Source organism: Loxodonta africana, chromosome 6, assembly GCF_030014295.1.
Source record: "Loxodonta africana isolate mLoxAfr1 chromosome 6, mLoxAfr1.hap2, whole genome shotgun sequence".
NCBI lineage: Eukaryota > Metazoa > Chordata > Mammalia > Proboscidea > Elephantidae > Loxodonta > Loxodonta africana.
In genome coordinates, this window is record NC_087347.1 from 125,468,147 (window position 1) to 125,485,128 (window position 16,982).

Below are 16,982 nucleotides of genomic sequence, written 5' to 3' on the forward strand. Positions count from 1 at the left end.
GTCATTCCACAGCTCGTCTAGCCTGTGGTCACTAGTGTTCAATGCGTCAAATCTTTTCTTGAGATGGTCTCTAAATTCAGGTGGGATATACTCAAGGTCATATTTTGGCTCTCGTGGACTTGCTCTGATTTTCTTCGGTTTTAGCTTGAACTTGCATATGAGCGATTGATGATCTCTTCCACAGTTGGCCCCTTGCATTGTTCTGACTGATGATATTGAGCTTTTCCATTGTCTCTTTCCACAGATGTAGTCAATTTGATTTCTGTGTGTTCAGTCTGGCGAGGTCCATGCGTATAGTTGCGGTTATGTTGGTGAAAGAAGGTATTTGCAATGAAGAAGTTGTTGGTCTTGCAAAATTCTGTCGTTCGATCTCCAGCATTGTTTCTATCAGCAAGGCCATTATTTTCCAACTACTGATCCTTCTTCTTTGTTTCCAACTTTCGTATTCAAATCGCCAGTAATTATCAATGCATCTTGATTGCATGTTCTATCAATTTCAGACTGCAGCCGCCGATAAAAATCTTCCATTTCTTCATCTTTGGCCCTAGTGGTTGGTGCGTAAATTTGTATAATAGTCGTATTAACTGGTCTTCCTTGTAGGCATGTGGATATTATCCTGTCACTGACAGTGTTGTACTTCAGGATATATCTTAAAACGTTCTTTTTGACGATGAATGCAACACCAGTCCTTTTCGAGTTCTTATTCCCAGCATAGTAGACTATATGATTGTCCAATTCAGAATGGCCAATACCAGTCCATTTCAGCTCACTAATGCCTAAGATATCAATGTTTATGTGTTCCAATTTCATTTCTGATGATTTCCAGTTTTCCTAGATTCATACTTCGTACATTCCAGGTTCCGATTATTAATGGATGTTTGCAGCTGTTTCTTTTCATTTTGAGTCATACCACATCAGCAAATGAAGGTCCCGAAAGCTTTGCTCCGTCCATGTCATTAAGGTCGACTTTACTTTGAGGAGGCAGCTCTTCCCCAGTCTTCTTTTGAGTGCCTTCCATCCTGGGGAGCTCATCTTCCAGCAGTATATCAGACAATATTCCGCTGCTATTCATAAGGTTTTCACTAGCTGATGCTTTTCAGAAGTAGACAGCTGGGTCCTTCTTCCTAGCCTTTCTTAGTCTGGAAGCTCAGCTGAAACCTGTCCTCCGCAGGTGACCCTGCTGGTATCTGAATACCAGTGGCATAGCTTCCACTGGTATTCTTGTGTATAAGATCCCTATTTTTTCTTCCATGATCTTTATCATTTTAGATTTCATGTTTGGTCTTTGATCCATTTTGAGTTAGTTTTGTTCATGGTGTGACGTTTGGGTCTAGCTTCATTTTTTTGCAGATGGATATCTAGTTATGCCAGCACCATTTTTTAAAGAGTCTGTGTTTTCCCCAATTAACAGACTTTGGGCCTTTGTCAAATATCACCGTGCTCATCGGTGGATGATTTTACATCTGGGCTCTCAGTGCTGCTCCAGTGGTCTGTGTATATGTTGTTGTAGCAGTACCAGGCTGTTTTGACTACCATCACAGTATAATAGGTTCTAATATCAGGTAATGTGAAGCCTCCCACTGTGTTCTTCTTCAGTGATGCCTTACTTATCTGGGACCTCTTTCCTTCCCATACGAAGTTGGTGATTTGTATCTCCATCTCGTTAAAAAATTACCATTGGATTTGGATCAGGACTGAATTGTATCTGTAGATGGCTTTGGGTAGAATAGACATTTTCACAATGTTGAGACTTCCTATCCGTAAGCAAGGTATGTTTTTCCACTTACATAGGTGTCTTTTGGTTTCTTGCAGTAGTTTTCTTTTTGTAAGTCTTTTATGTTTCTGGTTAGATTTATTTCTAAGTATTTTATCTTTTTAGGGGCTATTGTAAATGGTATTGATTTGGTGTTTTCCTCTTCGAAGTTCTCTTTGTTGGTGTAGAAGAATCCAACTGATTTTTGTATGTTTGTCTTATATCCTTATACTTTGCTGAAATCTTCTATTAGTTCCAGCAGTTTTCTTGTGGATTTTTTAGGGTTTTCTGTGTATAAGATCATATCATCTGCAAATAGAGATACTCTTTCTTCTTCCTTACCAATCTGGATGCCCTTTATTTCTTTTTCTAGCCTAATTGCTCTGGCTAGGGCCTCCAGCACAGTGTTGAATAAGAGTGGTGATAAAGGGCATCCTTGTCTGGTTCCTGATCTCAAAGGGAATGCTTTCAGACTCCCTCCATTTAGAATGGTATTGGCTGTTGGCTTTGCATAAATGCCCTTTATTATGTTGAGGAGCTTCCCTTCTATTCCTGTTTTGCTAAGAGTTTTTATCATGAATGTGTGTTGAACTTTGTCAAATGGCGTTTTCTGCATCAATTGATAAGATCATGTGGCTTTTGTCTTTTGTTCTATTTATGTGATGGATTACATTGATTGTTTTTCTAATGTTGAACCATCCCTGCATACCTGGTGTGAATCCCACTTGGTCATGGTGAATTATTTTTTTGATATGTTGTAGAATTCTATTGGCTAGAATTTTGTTGGGGATTTCTGCATCCATGTTCATGAGGAATATTGGTCTGTAATTTTCTTTTTTTGTTTTGTCTTTAGCTGGCTTTGGTATCAGGATTATGCTGGCTTCATAGAATGAGTTTGGAAGTACTCTATCCTTTTTTATGCTCTGAAGTACCTTTAGTAGTAGTGGTGTTAACTCTTCTCTGAAAGTTTGGTAGAATCCTCCAGTGAAATCATCAGGGCCCAGACTTTTTTGTATTGGGACTTTTTTAATTACCTTTTCAATCTCTTCTTTTGTTATAGGTTTATTTAGTTGTTCTACCTCTGTTTGTATTAGTTTAGGTAGGTAGTATGTTTCTAGAAATTTGTTCATTTCCTCTAGGTTTCAAATTTGTTAGAGCACAGTTTTTCATAGTATCCTGTTATGATTCTTTTAATTTCTGTTGGGTCTGTTGTGATACTGCCCATCTCATTTCTTATTCGGGTTATTTGCTTCTTCGCCTGTTTTTCTTTAGTCAGTTTGGCCAGTAGTTTATCTATGTTGTTGATCTTTTCAAAGAACCAACTGCTGTTCTTATTAACCCTGTCAGTTGTCTTTCTATTTGCCATTTCATTTAGTCCTGCTCTAATTTTTATTAATTGCTTTCTTTTTGTGCCCAAGGGCTTCTTTTGCTGCTCTCTTTGTATTTGTTTGAGTTGTAGGGTTAATGTTTTGATTTTGGCCCTTTCTTCATTTTGGATGTGTGCATTTATTTATATAAATTGACCTCTGAGCACTGCTTTTGCTGTGTCCCAAAGGTTCTGGTAGGATGTGTTTTCAGTCTCATTTGATTCTGTGAATTTCTTTATTCTGTCCTTAATTTTGTCTATAACCCAGTAGTTTTTGAGCAAGGTATTGTTTAGTTTCCAGGTGTTTTATTTCTTTTCCTTTCTTTTTCTGTTATTAACTTCTGCTTTTATGGCTTTATGGTCAGAAAAGATGCTTTGTAATATTTCAGTGCTTTGAATTCTGTTAAGGCTTGCCTTATGGCCTACCGTGTGGTCTATTTTGGAGAATGTTTTGTGTGCACTGGAAAAGAAAGTATACTTGGCTGCTGTTGGGTGGAGTGTTCTACATATGTCTGTGAGATCAGGTTGGTTGATTCTAGCATTTAGATGTTCTGTGTCTTTATTGAGCATCTTTCTGGATGTTCTGTCCTTCACTGAAAGTAGTGTATTGAAGTCTCCTCCTATTATTGTGGAGCTATCTATCTCACTTTTCAGTGCTGTTAGAGTTTGTTTTATGTATTTTGGATCCCTGTTGTTGGGTGTGTAAATATTTATTATGGTTACATTCTCCTTGTGTATTGACCCTTTAATCGTTATATCATGTACTTCCTTATGCTTTGTGGTGGATTTAACTTTAAAATCCATTTTGTCCGAAATTACTGTTGCCACTCCTGCTCTTTTTTGTTTGTTGTTTGCTTGATATATTTGTTCCATCGTTTGAGTTTTAGTTTGTTTGTGTCTTTAGGCCTAAGGTGTGCCTTTGCATATAGACAGATTGTGTTTTTTAATCTGTTCTGCCACTCTCTTTGTCTTTATTGGTGCATTGAGTCCGTTTACATTCAGCGTAAAAGTATAAGTGCTGACATTTTGATGTCTTTTTTTGTGTGTTGTTGACAGTTTCTTTGTTCCACTTAATTTTCTGTACTGAGTCGTTTTTCTTTATTTTCTTTTCATCTTTTTCATTGTTCATGGTTTTGTATTTACTGAGTCTTTATGTTATTCCTGTTTTTTATTTCGATGTGTAGGATTGTTAGTTTCCTTTGTGGTTACCTTAATATTTACCTCTATTTTTCTAAGCTTAAACCAATCTTTTATTTCTTTATATGGCCTTGACTTCCTCTCCATATAAAAGATATATGACTACATTTTTTCGTCCCTCTCTTTTTTCATTAATGTTGTCATCTGTTATATATTGACATCTCTGTTTCACTATTTTCAGTGTTTTAGCTTTGATTTATTTTTGTGACTTCCCTATCTGGGTTTATATCTGGTTGCTTTGTCATGTATTCTAGTCTTGGGTCCTGATCTGATGTCAGTGATTTTCTAACTGGAGCACTTCCTCTAGTATTTCTTGTAATTTTGGTTTGGTTTTTGCAAATCCCCTAAACTTCTGTTTATCTGGAAATGCCCTAATTTTTCCATCACATTTGAGAGATAGTTTTGCTGGATATATAATTCTTGGCTGGTATTTTTTTTATCTTCAAGGCTTTATGTATGTCATCCCATTGCCTTCTTGTCTACATGGTTTCTGCTGAATAGTCCAAGCTAAAGACTAAGCTTATTGACCCTCCTTTGTAGATGACTTTTCATTTGTCCCTAGGCATTCTTAAAATTCTCTCTTTATCTTTGGTTTTGGTAAGTTTGATTATAATATGTCTTGGTGACTTTCTTTCGGGATCTACCTTGTGTGGGGTTCAGTGAGCATCTTGGATAGATATCTTCTCATCTTTCATGATGTCAGGGAAGTTTTCTGCCAAAAATCTTCAACAATTCTCTGTATTTTCTGTTATTCCCTCTCCACCCCCACCCCCCCACCCCCACCCCAGTTCTGGTACTTCAGTCACTCGTGGGTTGTTCCTCTTGATAGAGTCCCAGATAATTCTTAGGGTTTCTTTATTTCTTTCAATCCTTTTATCTGATTTTTCCTCAAATAAGTTGGCATCAAGTTCTTTATCTTCAGTCTCACTAATGCTGGCTTCCATTGCCTCAATTCTACTTTTATGATTTTCTGTTGAGTTGTGTAATTCTGAAATTTTATTGTGAATCTTCTGGATTTCTGTTTGCTGTCTCTCTCTGTGGATTCTTGCCGCCTGTTAAATTTGTCGTTGCACTCTTCTGTAATCTTCTTAAGTTCTTCTATTGCTTTGTGTGTGTGTTCTTTGCCTTGTTCTGCGTTTTGCCTGATCTCCCTCCTGATCTCTTGAAGAGTTCTGTATGTTAATCTTTTGTATTCTACCTCTGGAAGATTTCTTGATTCTTTGTTTTGGGGGCTTGCTGAAGCCATCATGGTCTGCCTCTTTATGTGATTTGATATTGACAGTTGTCCCCAAGCCATCAGTTAGTTATCATATTTATTTATTTTATGTTTGCTTACTGTGTCCTAGCTTCTTGTTTTGATATGCCCAAGTGGGCTGGTTGTGAGCTAGTCTGATTTTGGCACCATTTACTCTCTAATGTCCTGTCACCAGGCGGTTAGATTTGTTACTAGGTATGTGAGCCCAGGAGTCCATTTACTTTTCTTGTATGTATTCAGCTCAGGTATCTAGATAGTCAGTCACCAAGTGTGTGGTGCAGGCTATTACCTGCAGTCTTAGATGGACGTGGGTGATTGGAATAGGCACAGGTATGTGGCTGCTGTGGGGGGTCACGCCCTGAGCAAGACAGGAGGCTGACAGCTGCCCCTGGGTGTCTGGAAAGAAAGCATGTCCCTGTTCCTGAGAGCTCGTAGGTGGGTAGGTTCTGTAGCCGGATTTTGGGCACCCAGTGGTGGTGGTTGTAAGGACTGAGAGGCACCACCTATTCTTCGACCCCTGTTGCAGGTGGCTAGGTGGTGTGGGTGGAGCGACCAGTCCTCAGACCTTTGCCCATTTTTTAATTGGGTTTCCTCTTTGTTGTTGAGGTGTTGCAGTATCTTGTAGATTTTAGAGATTAGACCCTTACTGGATATGTCAGAGGCAAAAAAATTTTCCCCAGTTTGTAGGTTTTCTTTTTACTCTTACAGTGAAGTCTTTTGACGAGCATAATTGTTTCATTTTTAGGAGCTCCCACTTACCTAGTTTCCCTTCTGATGTTGGTGAAATGTTAGTTATGGTTTGTATTCTATTTATGCCAGGTATTAGGGCCCCTGGCCAGCACCATTTATTTGTTAAAAAACTGTCTTTTCCCTAATTAACAGACTTTGGGCCTTTGTCAATATCAGCGTGCTTATAGGTGGATGATTTTATGTCTGGGTTCACAATTCTGTTCCATTGGTCTATGTATCTGTTGTTGTACCAGTACTAGGCTGTTTTGACTACTGTGGCAATATAGTAAGTTCTAAAATCAGCTTACGTGAGGCCTCCCACTTTGTTGTTTTTCAGTAATACTTTACTTATCCAGGACCTCTCCCCGTTCCATATGAAGTTGGTCATTTGTTTCTCCATCTCATTAAAAAATATCGTTGAAATTTGGATCGGGATTGCATTATATCTGTATATCGCTTTGGGTAGAATTGACATTTTCACGGTGTTGAGTCTCCCTATCCATAAGCGTGGTAGGTCTTTTCACTTATGTAGGTATCTCTTGGTTTCTCGCAGTAGTGTCTTGTAGTTTTCTTTGTACAGGTCTTTTATGTCTCTGGTTAGGTTTATTCCTCAGTACTTTATGTTCTTAGGGGCTATTGTAAATGGTATTGATTTGGTGATTTTCTTCTCAAAGTTCTCTTTGTTGGTGTAGAGGAATCCAGCTGACTTTTGTGGTTTATCTTGTATCCTGATACTTCACTCAAATTTAATAGGTTACTTTTCTAAGCATTTTATGCCTAATAATCACCCCTGTAAAAACTGAGATTGCGTTCAGAGGGCCTGGTGGTAGTGCTTTGTGATTGAGTTTACATAATAAAGTGTGAGTTAAGGACTTCCAAATAAAAATTATAGAGGAAAGAAGAGCTTACCTTTACTCCTTCCCAAACCCCGACAAAGTAGTAAGAAAGGAATTAGAGAGGAAAAAAAAATGAGAAATGGGTGGAACAGAATAGTCAGAAGGCAACCCACACGTATACCGGTGCCTGATTTATGGAAGAGGTGATGGCACAGTGCTGTGGGGAGGTGCACTTTTCAGTAAGTCACCTGGACAAGGTAGATAACCATGTGGGAAGGAAATTAATCTTCACTCTACCCCATATCATACCCTACCCTATATCATACCCAAATATCTGTTCTGGATAGATTGCAGATCTAAATGTAAAACATGAAATCATAAAGTTTTAAAAGAAAACTTTTAAACATGATGAACAACTCTGTGGCCTTGAATTAGGCGAAGAGTTTTTAAACATGTTACAAGGAGCTCTAGCCATACCGGAAGGATTCATAACTTTGGATTATATCAAGAACTTCTGATCATCAAGATATAATTGCAAGAGTGTGAAAAGGACCAACACAGAGTAAGAGAAAATTTTTGTACACTCGCTCTCTGTGTGTGTGTTGTGTGATAAAGGACCCATACCTGGAATATATAAAGAGTTTCTACAGGTGAGTAAAAAAATAATCTGTAGAAAATGCACAAGAGATTGAGTAGGCAGTTCACTAGAGGATATCCAAATGTCCAGGAAGTATATGTGAAAAGGCACACAATTTGACCAGTTACTGGAAATGCAAATTGAAAGCACCATGTGATACAACCAGAATGACTGAAATGAAAAAGAGAGTACCAAGTATTGGTGAAAATATAGGGCAGTAAGAACTCCCATACACTGCTGGTGGGGTTTAAATTTGCATGTTGAAAATAGATTTGTCAGTATCTCCTAAAGTCGAACACACCCAGTGACATAGTGATTCTATCCTTATGTGCATACCTAATAGAAATGCAAATATATGTTCATTAAAAGACATGTACAAGAATTTACTTGAGAGGTGGTCGTTGAAAAGCCAACCCGGAGAGTAATAATTAGAAGCTCTCCACCCCCCAACCCCAGAACCGCCCCTGTGCAAACCCCCCTTCCCTCCTGTCCCTGCAGGCTGTGTTTCACTCCCCTCCCCTCCCAGAGGCACTTGCCGTCTGTACAGTCCCGATCCAGCTCTGCTTTACCCATCTCCCCATCCCAGATGCACAGGCCATTGCCCCCGCTCACCAAAAAACCCACTGCCACCAAAAAACCCACTGCTGTTGAGTCGATTCCAACCCTTAGCGGCCCTATGAGACAGAATAGAACTGCCCCATAGGGTTTCCATGGCTATAAATCTTCACGGAAGCAGACTGCCACATCTCCCATGGAGTGTTAGTAGGTCGGAACCTTGGACCTTTGGGTTAGCAGCCAAGCAATTTAAGCTCCTGCCTGCAGGACCCCCCCGCCCCCCGCCCCAGAATATAAAAGCATGTACAAGAATGTTTATAGCAGCTGTATACCTAATAGCCCAAGCTGAAAACTTTCCAAGTGCCCAGCATCAGTCAGCTAGGTAAGTGCGGGAATACTCTGTAGCAGTGAGGATTAATGAACTATAGCGGCAGCATAGACAGAGTATATAAACATAATTGTATTATTTTATCTATTGTTGTATAACAAATCACCACAAACTCAGTGGCTATCTTAGTTATCTAGTGCTGCTATAACAGAAATACCACAAGCGGGTGGCCTTAACAGACAGAAATGCATTTTCTCACAGTTTAGGAAGCAAGAAGTTCGAATTCAGGACTAGCAGGATGGAAGCCACAGTTTTATATAATCTGACCCCAGAAGTGACATTGACTTAGCGCTGTCGGTTAAGCGGTCACATCCTGCCCAAACTCAAAGGGAGGAGATTACATGAGAATGGGAATACCAGGAGATGGGGATCTTTGGGGGCCGTCTTAGAGTCTGCCTGTCGTAATAATGGTAAGCAAAATAAAGTTCAAAAAGACACACAGCTCTTAGAGTTCCCCGTGAGCAGGGCAGTGAGTGGAAAGAGGCCCAGAATGGCTTTGCGTGCTGGTGATGTTGTTCCTTGACCAGTGTGCTGTGTTTGATTTGCAAAAAGTCATCAAGCTGTAAACTCGCCATTTGTGCACTTCAGTGGATGCACGTTAAAACGTATCACGGAGGACAGTTAGAGCCTGGGCTAGTTGTGCATCGGCATCACCTGATGACGCCTCGGTAAAACAAGGGTTGCTGGGCTCTGCCCTCAGAGCCTCCGATTCGTTAAGGTCTAGGCTGGAGCCTGTGAATTTGCATTTCTAACATGTCCCAGGCACCACACTTTGAGAACCAAAACCAAGTGCAAACCCACTGCTATCAAGTCGATTCCAACTCACGGTGACCCCATGTGTTACAGAGTAGAACCTGTAGAACAAGTGGAACTCGGCTGTAATCTTTACGGAAGCAGATCGCTAGGTCTTTCTGGTGCAGGAGGCTACTGTTTGTAAGTCTTGTTAGTACTTCTTGACATTTTAAACTAAGTACATATGTTACTTTGATATTTTAAGTTTTGAAGAAACCAAAATAGATGTCATTACATCCTTGGTCCCTTACACAATGCCATATACTTTTATTTTTCACTACCTTTAACGAAGTAGATTAACTGGTTTACGAACTCAGACACAGCCACCTGGGGCTATAGAAAGAGACCATCTTCCCTTGGTGTTACCTAAGGATATTGCCATCCTGCTGATCACTGTACTATTCTTGATATTTACAATAATATCCTTAACTCATTAAAAAATGGTTAAATATATATTTGATGTATTTTATTCAAGGAAGTAGGGGAAATTATGGCATCTGTAGATTTTATTTCAAAACGAGGTGAGCCTTGTTTATCTAGACAGTTACCTTCTGTGGAGTACCGCGTTGTTAGATCAGGCGTTCCTGTGTATTCATTTAGGTCTGTGATTGACTTTCCTCTCAGCATGCCCCACTGGCACTGGTAGAGGAATGCTTGTTACCCCCACTCAGAACAGCCTCACTGAATAACTCATTCTCTCTTCTGTTCAGCTCTGCTCCAACTTTGGCCACAGAAGCCATCTTGAAGCAGAAGTGTTTACTGACAACTGAGCTCTAAGGGCTTGCACCTTCCCACCTGGAACTGGAATGCCCAGCACTCTCCAGCAGGTCGTCCTGGAATTAATTTCAGCTGGAAGGTGTGGGATTCAAGAGCTTGTCCTTGTAGGTAAAAAAGCTCTACCGAGATTTGACTTCAGCTCTATGGAAAAACAGCTACATATTCCGTCCAACTGGAAGAGTTTAATCACACTGCATTTCTACCCAAATGAGGGAGTCTGGTATTTTTATGTGATTTTCTGAAAGTTGTTAAATTTCTTAAACAAAGAAATTACTTTCCTTGTAGTTTTCTTCGATCTCTTGGTTCCGCCCAGTGGTTGTAACAGTTTATAAGAACTCCGTAACAAGGCCGCCTCCGGTAGTCATCAGCCTTTTGAATGTTACTTTCCTCCCTGTCATCAGAGTGAGTGTCTTTGATCTGAATGCCTGTTAGGGAGATTGCACTTTTCCATCTGTTACCTGGAAATCAGGAATTTAGGAAGTTCCTGAGGACACTATGCAGATAGATTGTTAAAGGCCAGCTCTTTTGTAATTATAACAATACTAAAGAGAAGTTTAGAACTCAGAGGGTTTTCGAATGTCTTCCATACGTTCAACCTCTTAGTGGACTGTTGTGTGCCGTCAAGTCAGTTCTGGCTCAGAGCGACCCTGCAGGACAGAGTAGAACTACCCCCTAGAGTTTCCCAGGCTGTAATCTTTCTGGAAGAAGACTGCCAGGTCTCTTCTCTCACTGAGCCGTTGCTGGGTTTGAATCTCCGACCTTTTGGTTGGCAGCGGAGCTCTTAACCGTTGCACTGCCAGGGCTCCTTTCTTACTGGACTAGCTATCTTAGTACTCCAACTCTGCATCAAGGTAACTGTCACTTTGAGAAGAACTACAGGAGGATCAGTTGTTGGCTGGTCATTTTTTTCATCCCTGCCCCGCCGCAGGAAGCAGCCGTGTGCACTACACACATTCCGTAACTTCTCAGCCTAGAAATTGGGTGAAGGGTGGGTTGCAATTTAAGACACTGTGGGGTGAGAGGCCTGCAGTATTTACTTCATGTTTCCGCACTCCTTCCCACACAGGTGGAGGCTTGCAGGCCAGTTTAGACTCAGTCAAGGAGGGAGCGGCGCACTGCTTTCTAGCTGGACACAGGCTCCAGTTCCTTTCAATATAAATTGAATAAATTTAGAGCTTGCAAACTCTGAAAACAAAACAAAAGACATCAGGACAGAAATAGGGAGTGGGGGCAGAGTATGGAGGATTTCATTTCTTGAATATCTATGCAGCATACTGAAAGAACTCACATTAAATTAGGAACTTTTCATTTAAAAAAGAATTCTCTAGAATTTCCTCATCTCTTTTTGTCTGTACAAAACATTGTATAGGTTCACAAACTTGCCTGGCTAGAGAAAATCTGAGTTCTGAGCCATTTTACTGTTAGTAGTGACTTTGAGCTTTACCTTTTCTTCCCCAAAAAATGTTTCTGGATGCAAAAGTAATGCATGTTTGTTATAGAAAATACAGAAAAGTATAAAATAACCACCCATCATACCAACACCTAGAAACAACACTGTTTCTCTTTAAAGCTTTAGAATGAGTGAGGCTGCAACAATGGGCTCAAGCATAGCAACAGTGGTGAGGATGGTGCACTTGTTCTGTCGTGCATAGGGTTGCTGTGAGCCGAAACCGACTCGATGGCACCTAACAACAAACGACAAGGTAAACCTCAGTTGCTTCAAGGAATGAGCATATCTGGAAGCCTTGTTGATGAAGTCATTGTTAATCTCTCGTTATTGGGGACTGATGTTGAGCAATACCTTCAGAAATTTGTTTTGGGGTTTTCTCCCCTATCATGTGTATATAATTGAGCATTTATTTGTACTGCTCAGTGTGAAAGAGCACCAGGTTTTATGATCTTTAGAACTCCGTGGTTTGGACTCTCCTGGGCTCCCTGTAGCATAATCCTGTGCTCAGGCAAACAAGCACTAGTGTCTGGCTGCAGAGCTCAGGAATTTTAATCCTGCACTGTTTCCCAGGGAGCTGGAGAGACGGGGAGCCGCTTTTGCATCAGACAATTTTGTTGGAGGAAAGGAAGTTGGCACTTCATGCTGGCTGCCTCCCCTTCCCCATATTATGCCCAGCTTTTGAATTTTAGCGGTGAACATCTTCCCGGTGCTAAGTTGTTAAACACATTTTCTCACAGCTGTAAGTGACACGTGGGACCAGGGGTCTGGCCCAGGACATGTTGTACAGGACCAGCGTACTGACCACCCAAGATGGACTGGAAGGTTAAAGTTGGACTCCCAAGGTTTAAAATGCCTAAATTTCCCATCCAGTTTAGGAGGTAACATCACCCTTACTTTAAACTTTCCAAAATTTAGGAGTGAAGTAGCCAAATGTGTTCCATAATCTTTGTGTCTCCAGGTACTTGCATTCTTGCCAGTCAGAATATTGATAGGAACTTGCTTAAAATTCATTTGAATCTCATGCTAAAAGAAAATGTTTTCGTGCCCTGACGCGAAGTGGTAAACATGGAAATTAATACTTTAATGATGCGTAAGTCCTGGCAGATGAGATACGTGTCCGGTAAAATTTCCTGTCATGTCTGTTGCTGGTGCCACCCCCGAGACGCTGTAAGGGTTCTTCTTGTTCTGCTCACCTGTGAAGTGGGGGCTACTAAGGATGTCTGGGAATGTGTCAGATAAAGAAAACCAAACTCAGTGCCGTCGAGTCAATTCTGACTCATAGCGACCCTACAGATGTGTCGGATAGGGAAGGGGTAATGTCTTTCTCTGCATGTGTGAGTCGGTACAGGGTGCCGTCCCAGAGAGAGATTCCAGGTGATAGTGGGAAGAAGGTAGGCTGAAGTGGAGGAAGAGGCAGCTGACGTGGTGCTACAGGCTGGTGACCTTCCAGGCACAGGACTCAATTACAAAAGCTAAAAATCCATCTCACACCTGAATCACCTAGTAAACTAAGTAAAGCTCCGATCCTGTGATGAGGCGAAATAGCCCTACTGACCAGGGCTTTCAACCCTTTTTGAGAATTTGCATTTCCACCCCAGATGTAGTGAATCAGAATCTATATTTTTAGCAAAATACTGAGTTGATTCTTATGTTTAACTTCCTGGCAAATTCTAAGCTGGAAGCATGTTAGAATTGCAGATTCACGGCACGGGTTCGCACCAGGTTTGAAACCCTGCTACTGACTGATCAAAATGAGTGTTAGATGGAGCGAAAGTTTTTTTCTGTATCTAGATGAGGTTCTGGAAACCCTGATGGCGTAGTGGTGAAGTGCTACGGCAGCTAACGAAAGGGCCGGCAGTTCGAGTCCGCCAGGCGCCCCTTGGAAACTCTATGGGGCAGTTCTACTCTGTTCTGTAGGGTCGCTGTGAGTCGGAATCCACTCAACGACACTGGGTTTGGTTTTTTGGTTTAGATAAGGTTCCCATGCAGTAGTACAATATAGCTAAAAAGAAATATTGGCAGCACTTAATTAAGTCAGCATAGAAGGCTGGTAGCACTCCTCCCTTGGAAGGCTGCCTGGAGGTGGTTTACAGCTGTGATAACAGACTCAGGTTGGCAAAAAATGAACAGAAGGCTGCTGTAGCCACAGGGCTCAACCACTCTGCGCTTGCTTTCTTTCCGGACTTTCAGGTACTAGATTTTACTCTGGTAACTCATGAGAAACAAAGATGATAAAATGTAGGACTATTAGCAGAGCTTAAGAAGGTGCTTAGAAAGCGGAGGGTATGCTGTCCTGCAGTTGCCTTCGTGGTCTGGGAGGATTCCAGGGCCTGTTGTTGCCGACAGCTTCCTGGTGGTTGGCCGTGGGCACTGCTGTCACAGCAGTGCTCTGCAGGAGGGTCTGCTGCCCTCCTCGGGGTGGCCAGGCTGCCTTGGGGAGCAGAAAGGGGATAAACCTCAAGTCAGTCCCTTTTATAGCCCCAGGAGGGAAGGGAGAATTGGCATGGGTAGTTTAAAATAAGGCATGTGGCGTTCAGTTATGGGTCTTTGCTCTTCCTCAGAACTTGCAAAATAATAAATGTGATCCTATTTCTTAGTGACTTTTTGTCAGTGGTATCCCCTTTGTCTACAAAGGAAGGGCTCATGTTATTTCATTCCTGCCTTCCTGGAGATTGAGCTTATTTCCTTGGATCTTGAGAAATTCAGACATTTCCTTAGCTGCTTTCCTAAAATTTTTATCTTGTTTCAAAGAAAAGTCCTTTTAAAAACAACTGTCTTTTTTTTAGTCTAATTTTTTGTCTTTACCTTGACTTACCTTTGCACAGTCCCAGAAGTTCTGTGGACATTTAAGGATGAAAGCCCCTGGCTTGTTCCTGGAATCTAGACTGCTTATTCTCTTCTGCTTCTCAGTTCTGACCGGAACCTGTGCCTCTGTCTTCTCTTAGATAAACCCCAAAGTGAAAGCTCGGGTGTCACTTAAGAAATGTTGTCAGAGAGAAATAGCTGGCAGCGACTTATAGAAAAAACTCCTCCGGGTTTTTCTGTCAGTAAGGGTCTTGTCTGTCTCCTCCTTCACAGCAGGGGTCGGCAGACTTGCTGTAAAGACAAGGATGGTAAATATCCTCCCCTCTGATGTTGCAGCACAGATGGTGGTAAACACTGAGCATGGCTGCGTTCCCATAAAATTCTCTTCACAAAAACAGCCGCTGACCTGAGATTTCCAGCGTTGTAAAGTAGTAGAGATGGCTCCCTGGGAGTCAGGTATTCAGAGTGGTGCTGCAGCCAGTCACCTGTCACTTGGAGGCACCCAGCATTTCTAGACCTTGGAGTCCTCATTCTCGCTTGCAGTCCGGACAGGGTGTAGTCATGTGCTCCTGGCTCTTAGAGCCTTTGAGGTGAGAGCTCACTAATTTTTATTCACTTGTGCTCAGCCTTTTAGTCGCTTAGAAATCTAGAATTCTTGCACACTGAAGAATGTGCATTTCTGTATTATTTGTCTTTTTTTTTTTTCATTTCCCTCTCAAAAATGTAAGCACTGTAGTTCTTGAATGATTAGAAGAAAGTTGGAAATTTTTCCCATTAGCCCCCTGGATGAGAAAATGTGTTTGGCTTATAGAAGTTTGCCCTGAGCTGAACTCTGCTGTGTTAACATGTTAACAGAGCTGTGCCTGTTTCCCAGTTCTGAAAGGTGGGGTCCGGAAGTCCCTGCTCTGTCACATGGAACAGTAACGCAGTCACTCCTCAGGATCTCTATCAGAGAGCTGGCCTGCTAATAGCGCGGGTCCCCTGCTCCTTCTTTCTCCATGTCTGGGTATGTTAGGTGGTTAGGAGGACCTCACTAACTGTTTTGTGTTTACTTTTTATATATGTAATGCTTTGCAATAGCTTTTATAGTGTAATTTATTTTTATATCAAGTGCACTGTTCACGTGTTCACAGTTTTCTACAACTTGTATTAAAAGCACTGCACTGGACTGTGAGTTTGTACACTGAAATGAGAACTGTAGATTGGACCCCACTCAAATAAAGCTTTTGTGAAAGAAACCTCATGTTCTTAGGAGCTGTTTCAGTTTCTTCGATGTGCGATGCCTTTTCCTCTCCTCGGCAGCCTGGCTAGACCAGACTCACGGTTAGCAGGAGCCTGAGAGAGGCGGGAGCTGGAAGTGGTGGCCGTGAGTAGAGGCAGCATCACGGTTCCCAGTGTTCATTTCAGGATGTGTGGTGTAGATTTGGGAGTAGAGGCATTCTGAAAATTTAAAAACCACATTGGTCATACCCAGCATATCCCAGAGGGGACAGTGGTCATTGGAAGGAGGCTGCATGGCACAATAGAAAGCACTGGCTTTGGGAGTCAAAACCGGGCTCTACTTCTTGCTACCCAGGAGGCCTTGAATGAATTATTTAACAAATCTGTGCCTCACTTCCCTTGTCAGAAAGATGGGCATGATACACGCAGCGTACAGTACAGTGTCTGGTGGAGAGTCGGTCAGCACAGCCCTCTTCTTTCCTTCGCGGCCCCCTCTCCTGCTTTCTCTAGGTTTACATTGGGCCACCCAGGGAGGAACAGTGCTGCCTGGGCTTTTTCATACCTCTGCTAGGCAGGGTAAGACTACACCATAAGAATATAAGCAGGGCTTCTGAGAAAGGGCTTTTGTGGTCAGCTTCGAGAACAGCTTTTTTTTTTTTTTTCTTACCATTGCAGGTCAGTAAGGTCAGTGGCACACCCGGGCCCAAGAAAGGGAACTTGCCATGAGTTTGGTGGCAGTGTGGTTGCTCAGGGTTGTCTCTCCCTAGCCCCACCCCTGCCCAGGCACATGCTCATTCCAACTGTGCTTAGATTCCAGGACTCCAGCCAGAGAAGAAAACCAGAGGGTGGCAGAGGCAGCCTTTCTCTTCCACAGCAGTGGGCGCTGCAGCACTCCACTGTCCACACTCTAGCTGCCACCCCAACAGCCCACCACAGTGCAAAGATAAGGGCTAGTGCTTGTACTCTAGCTAGGAAATCAGCATGTTATGACAGAAACAGATTTTTAAGATTACCTAGTCTCAACCTCTTAGTGTATAGATAAGGAAACAGATCCAGAGAATAAAAAGGAACTTACGTGCCCCACATCACATGACAAGGCCCAGGAATCCAGGTCACTGGGTTTCCAGGATACTTTCTCACTGTTTTCCTTTTTGTCTGCTTCCCTCAGCACTGCTTGTAGCAATTTGTTTTTCTCCTGCATCCCTGAGGCCCTTCCTGCCA

At 42.0% G+C, this 16,982-nt stretch overlaps 1 protein-coding gene across 1 annotated transcript in view; it reads left to right on the forward strand.

The window, feature by feature from the left end:
• EPB41L5 (erythrocyte membrane protein band 4.1 like 5) overlaps positions 1-15,783 on the forward strand; it is a 214,491-nt gene extending 198,708 nt beyond the window's left edge. The window contains exon 25 of the mRNA XM_023556079.2: positions 10,219-15,783. Within this exon, the coding sequence (XP_023411847.2) occupies positions 10,219-10,285 (67 nt within the window). The 3' untranslated portion in view covers positions 10,286-15,783. The remainder of the gene's footprint in view (positions 1-10,218) is intronic.
• Positions 15,784-16,982: the final 1,199 nt, after the last annotated feature.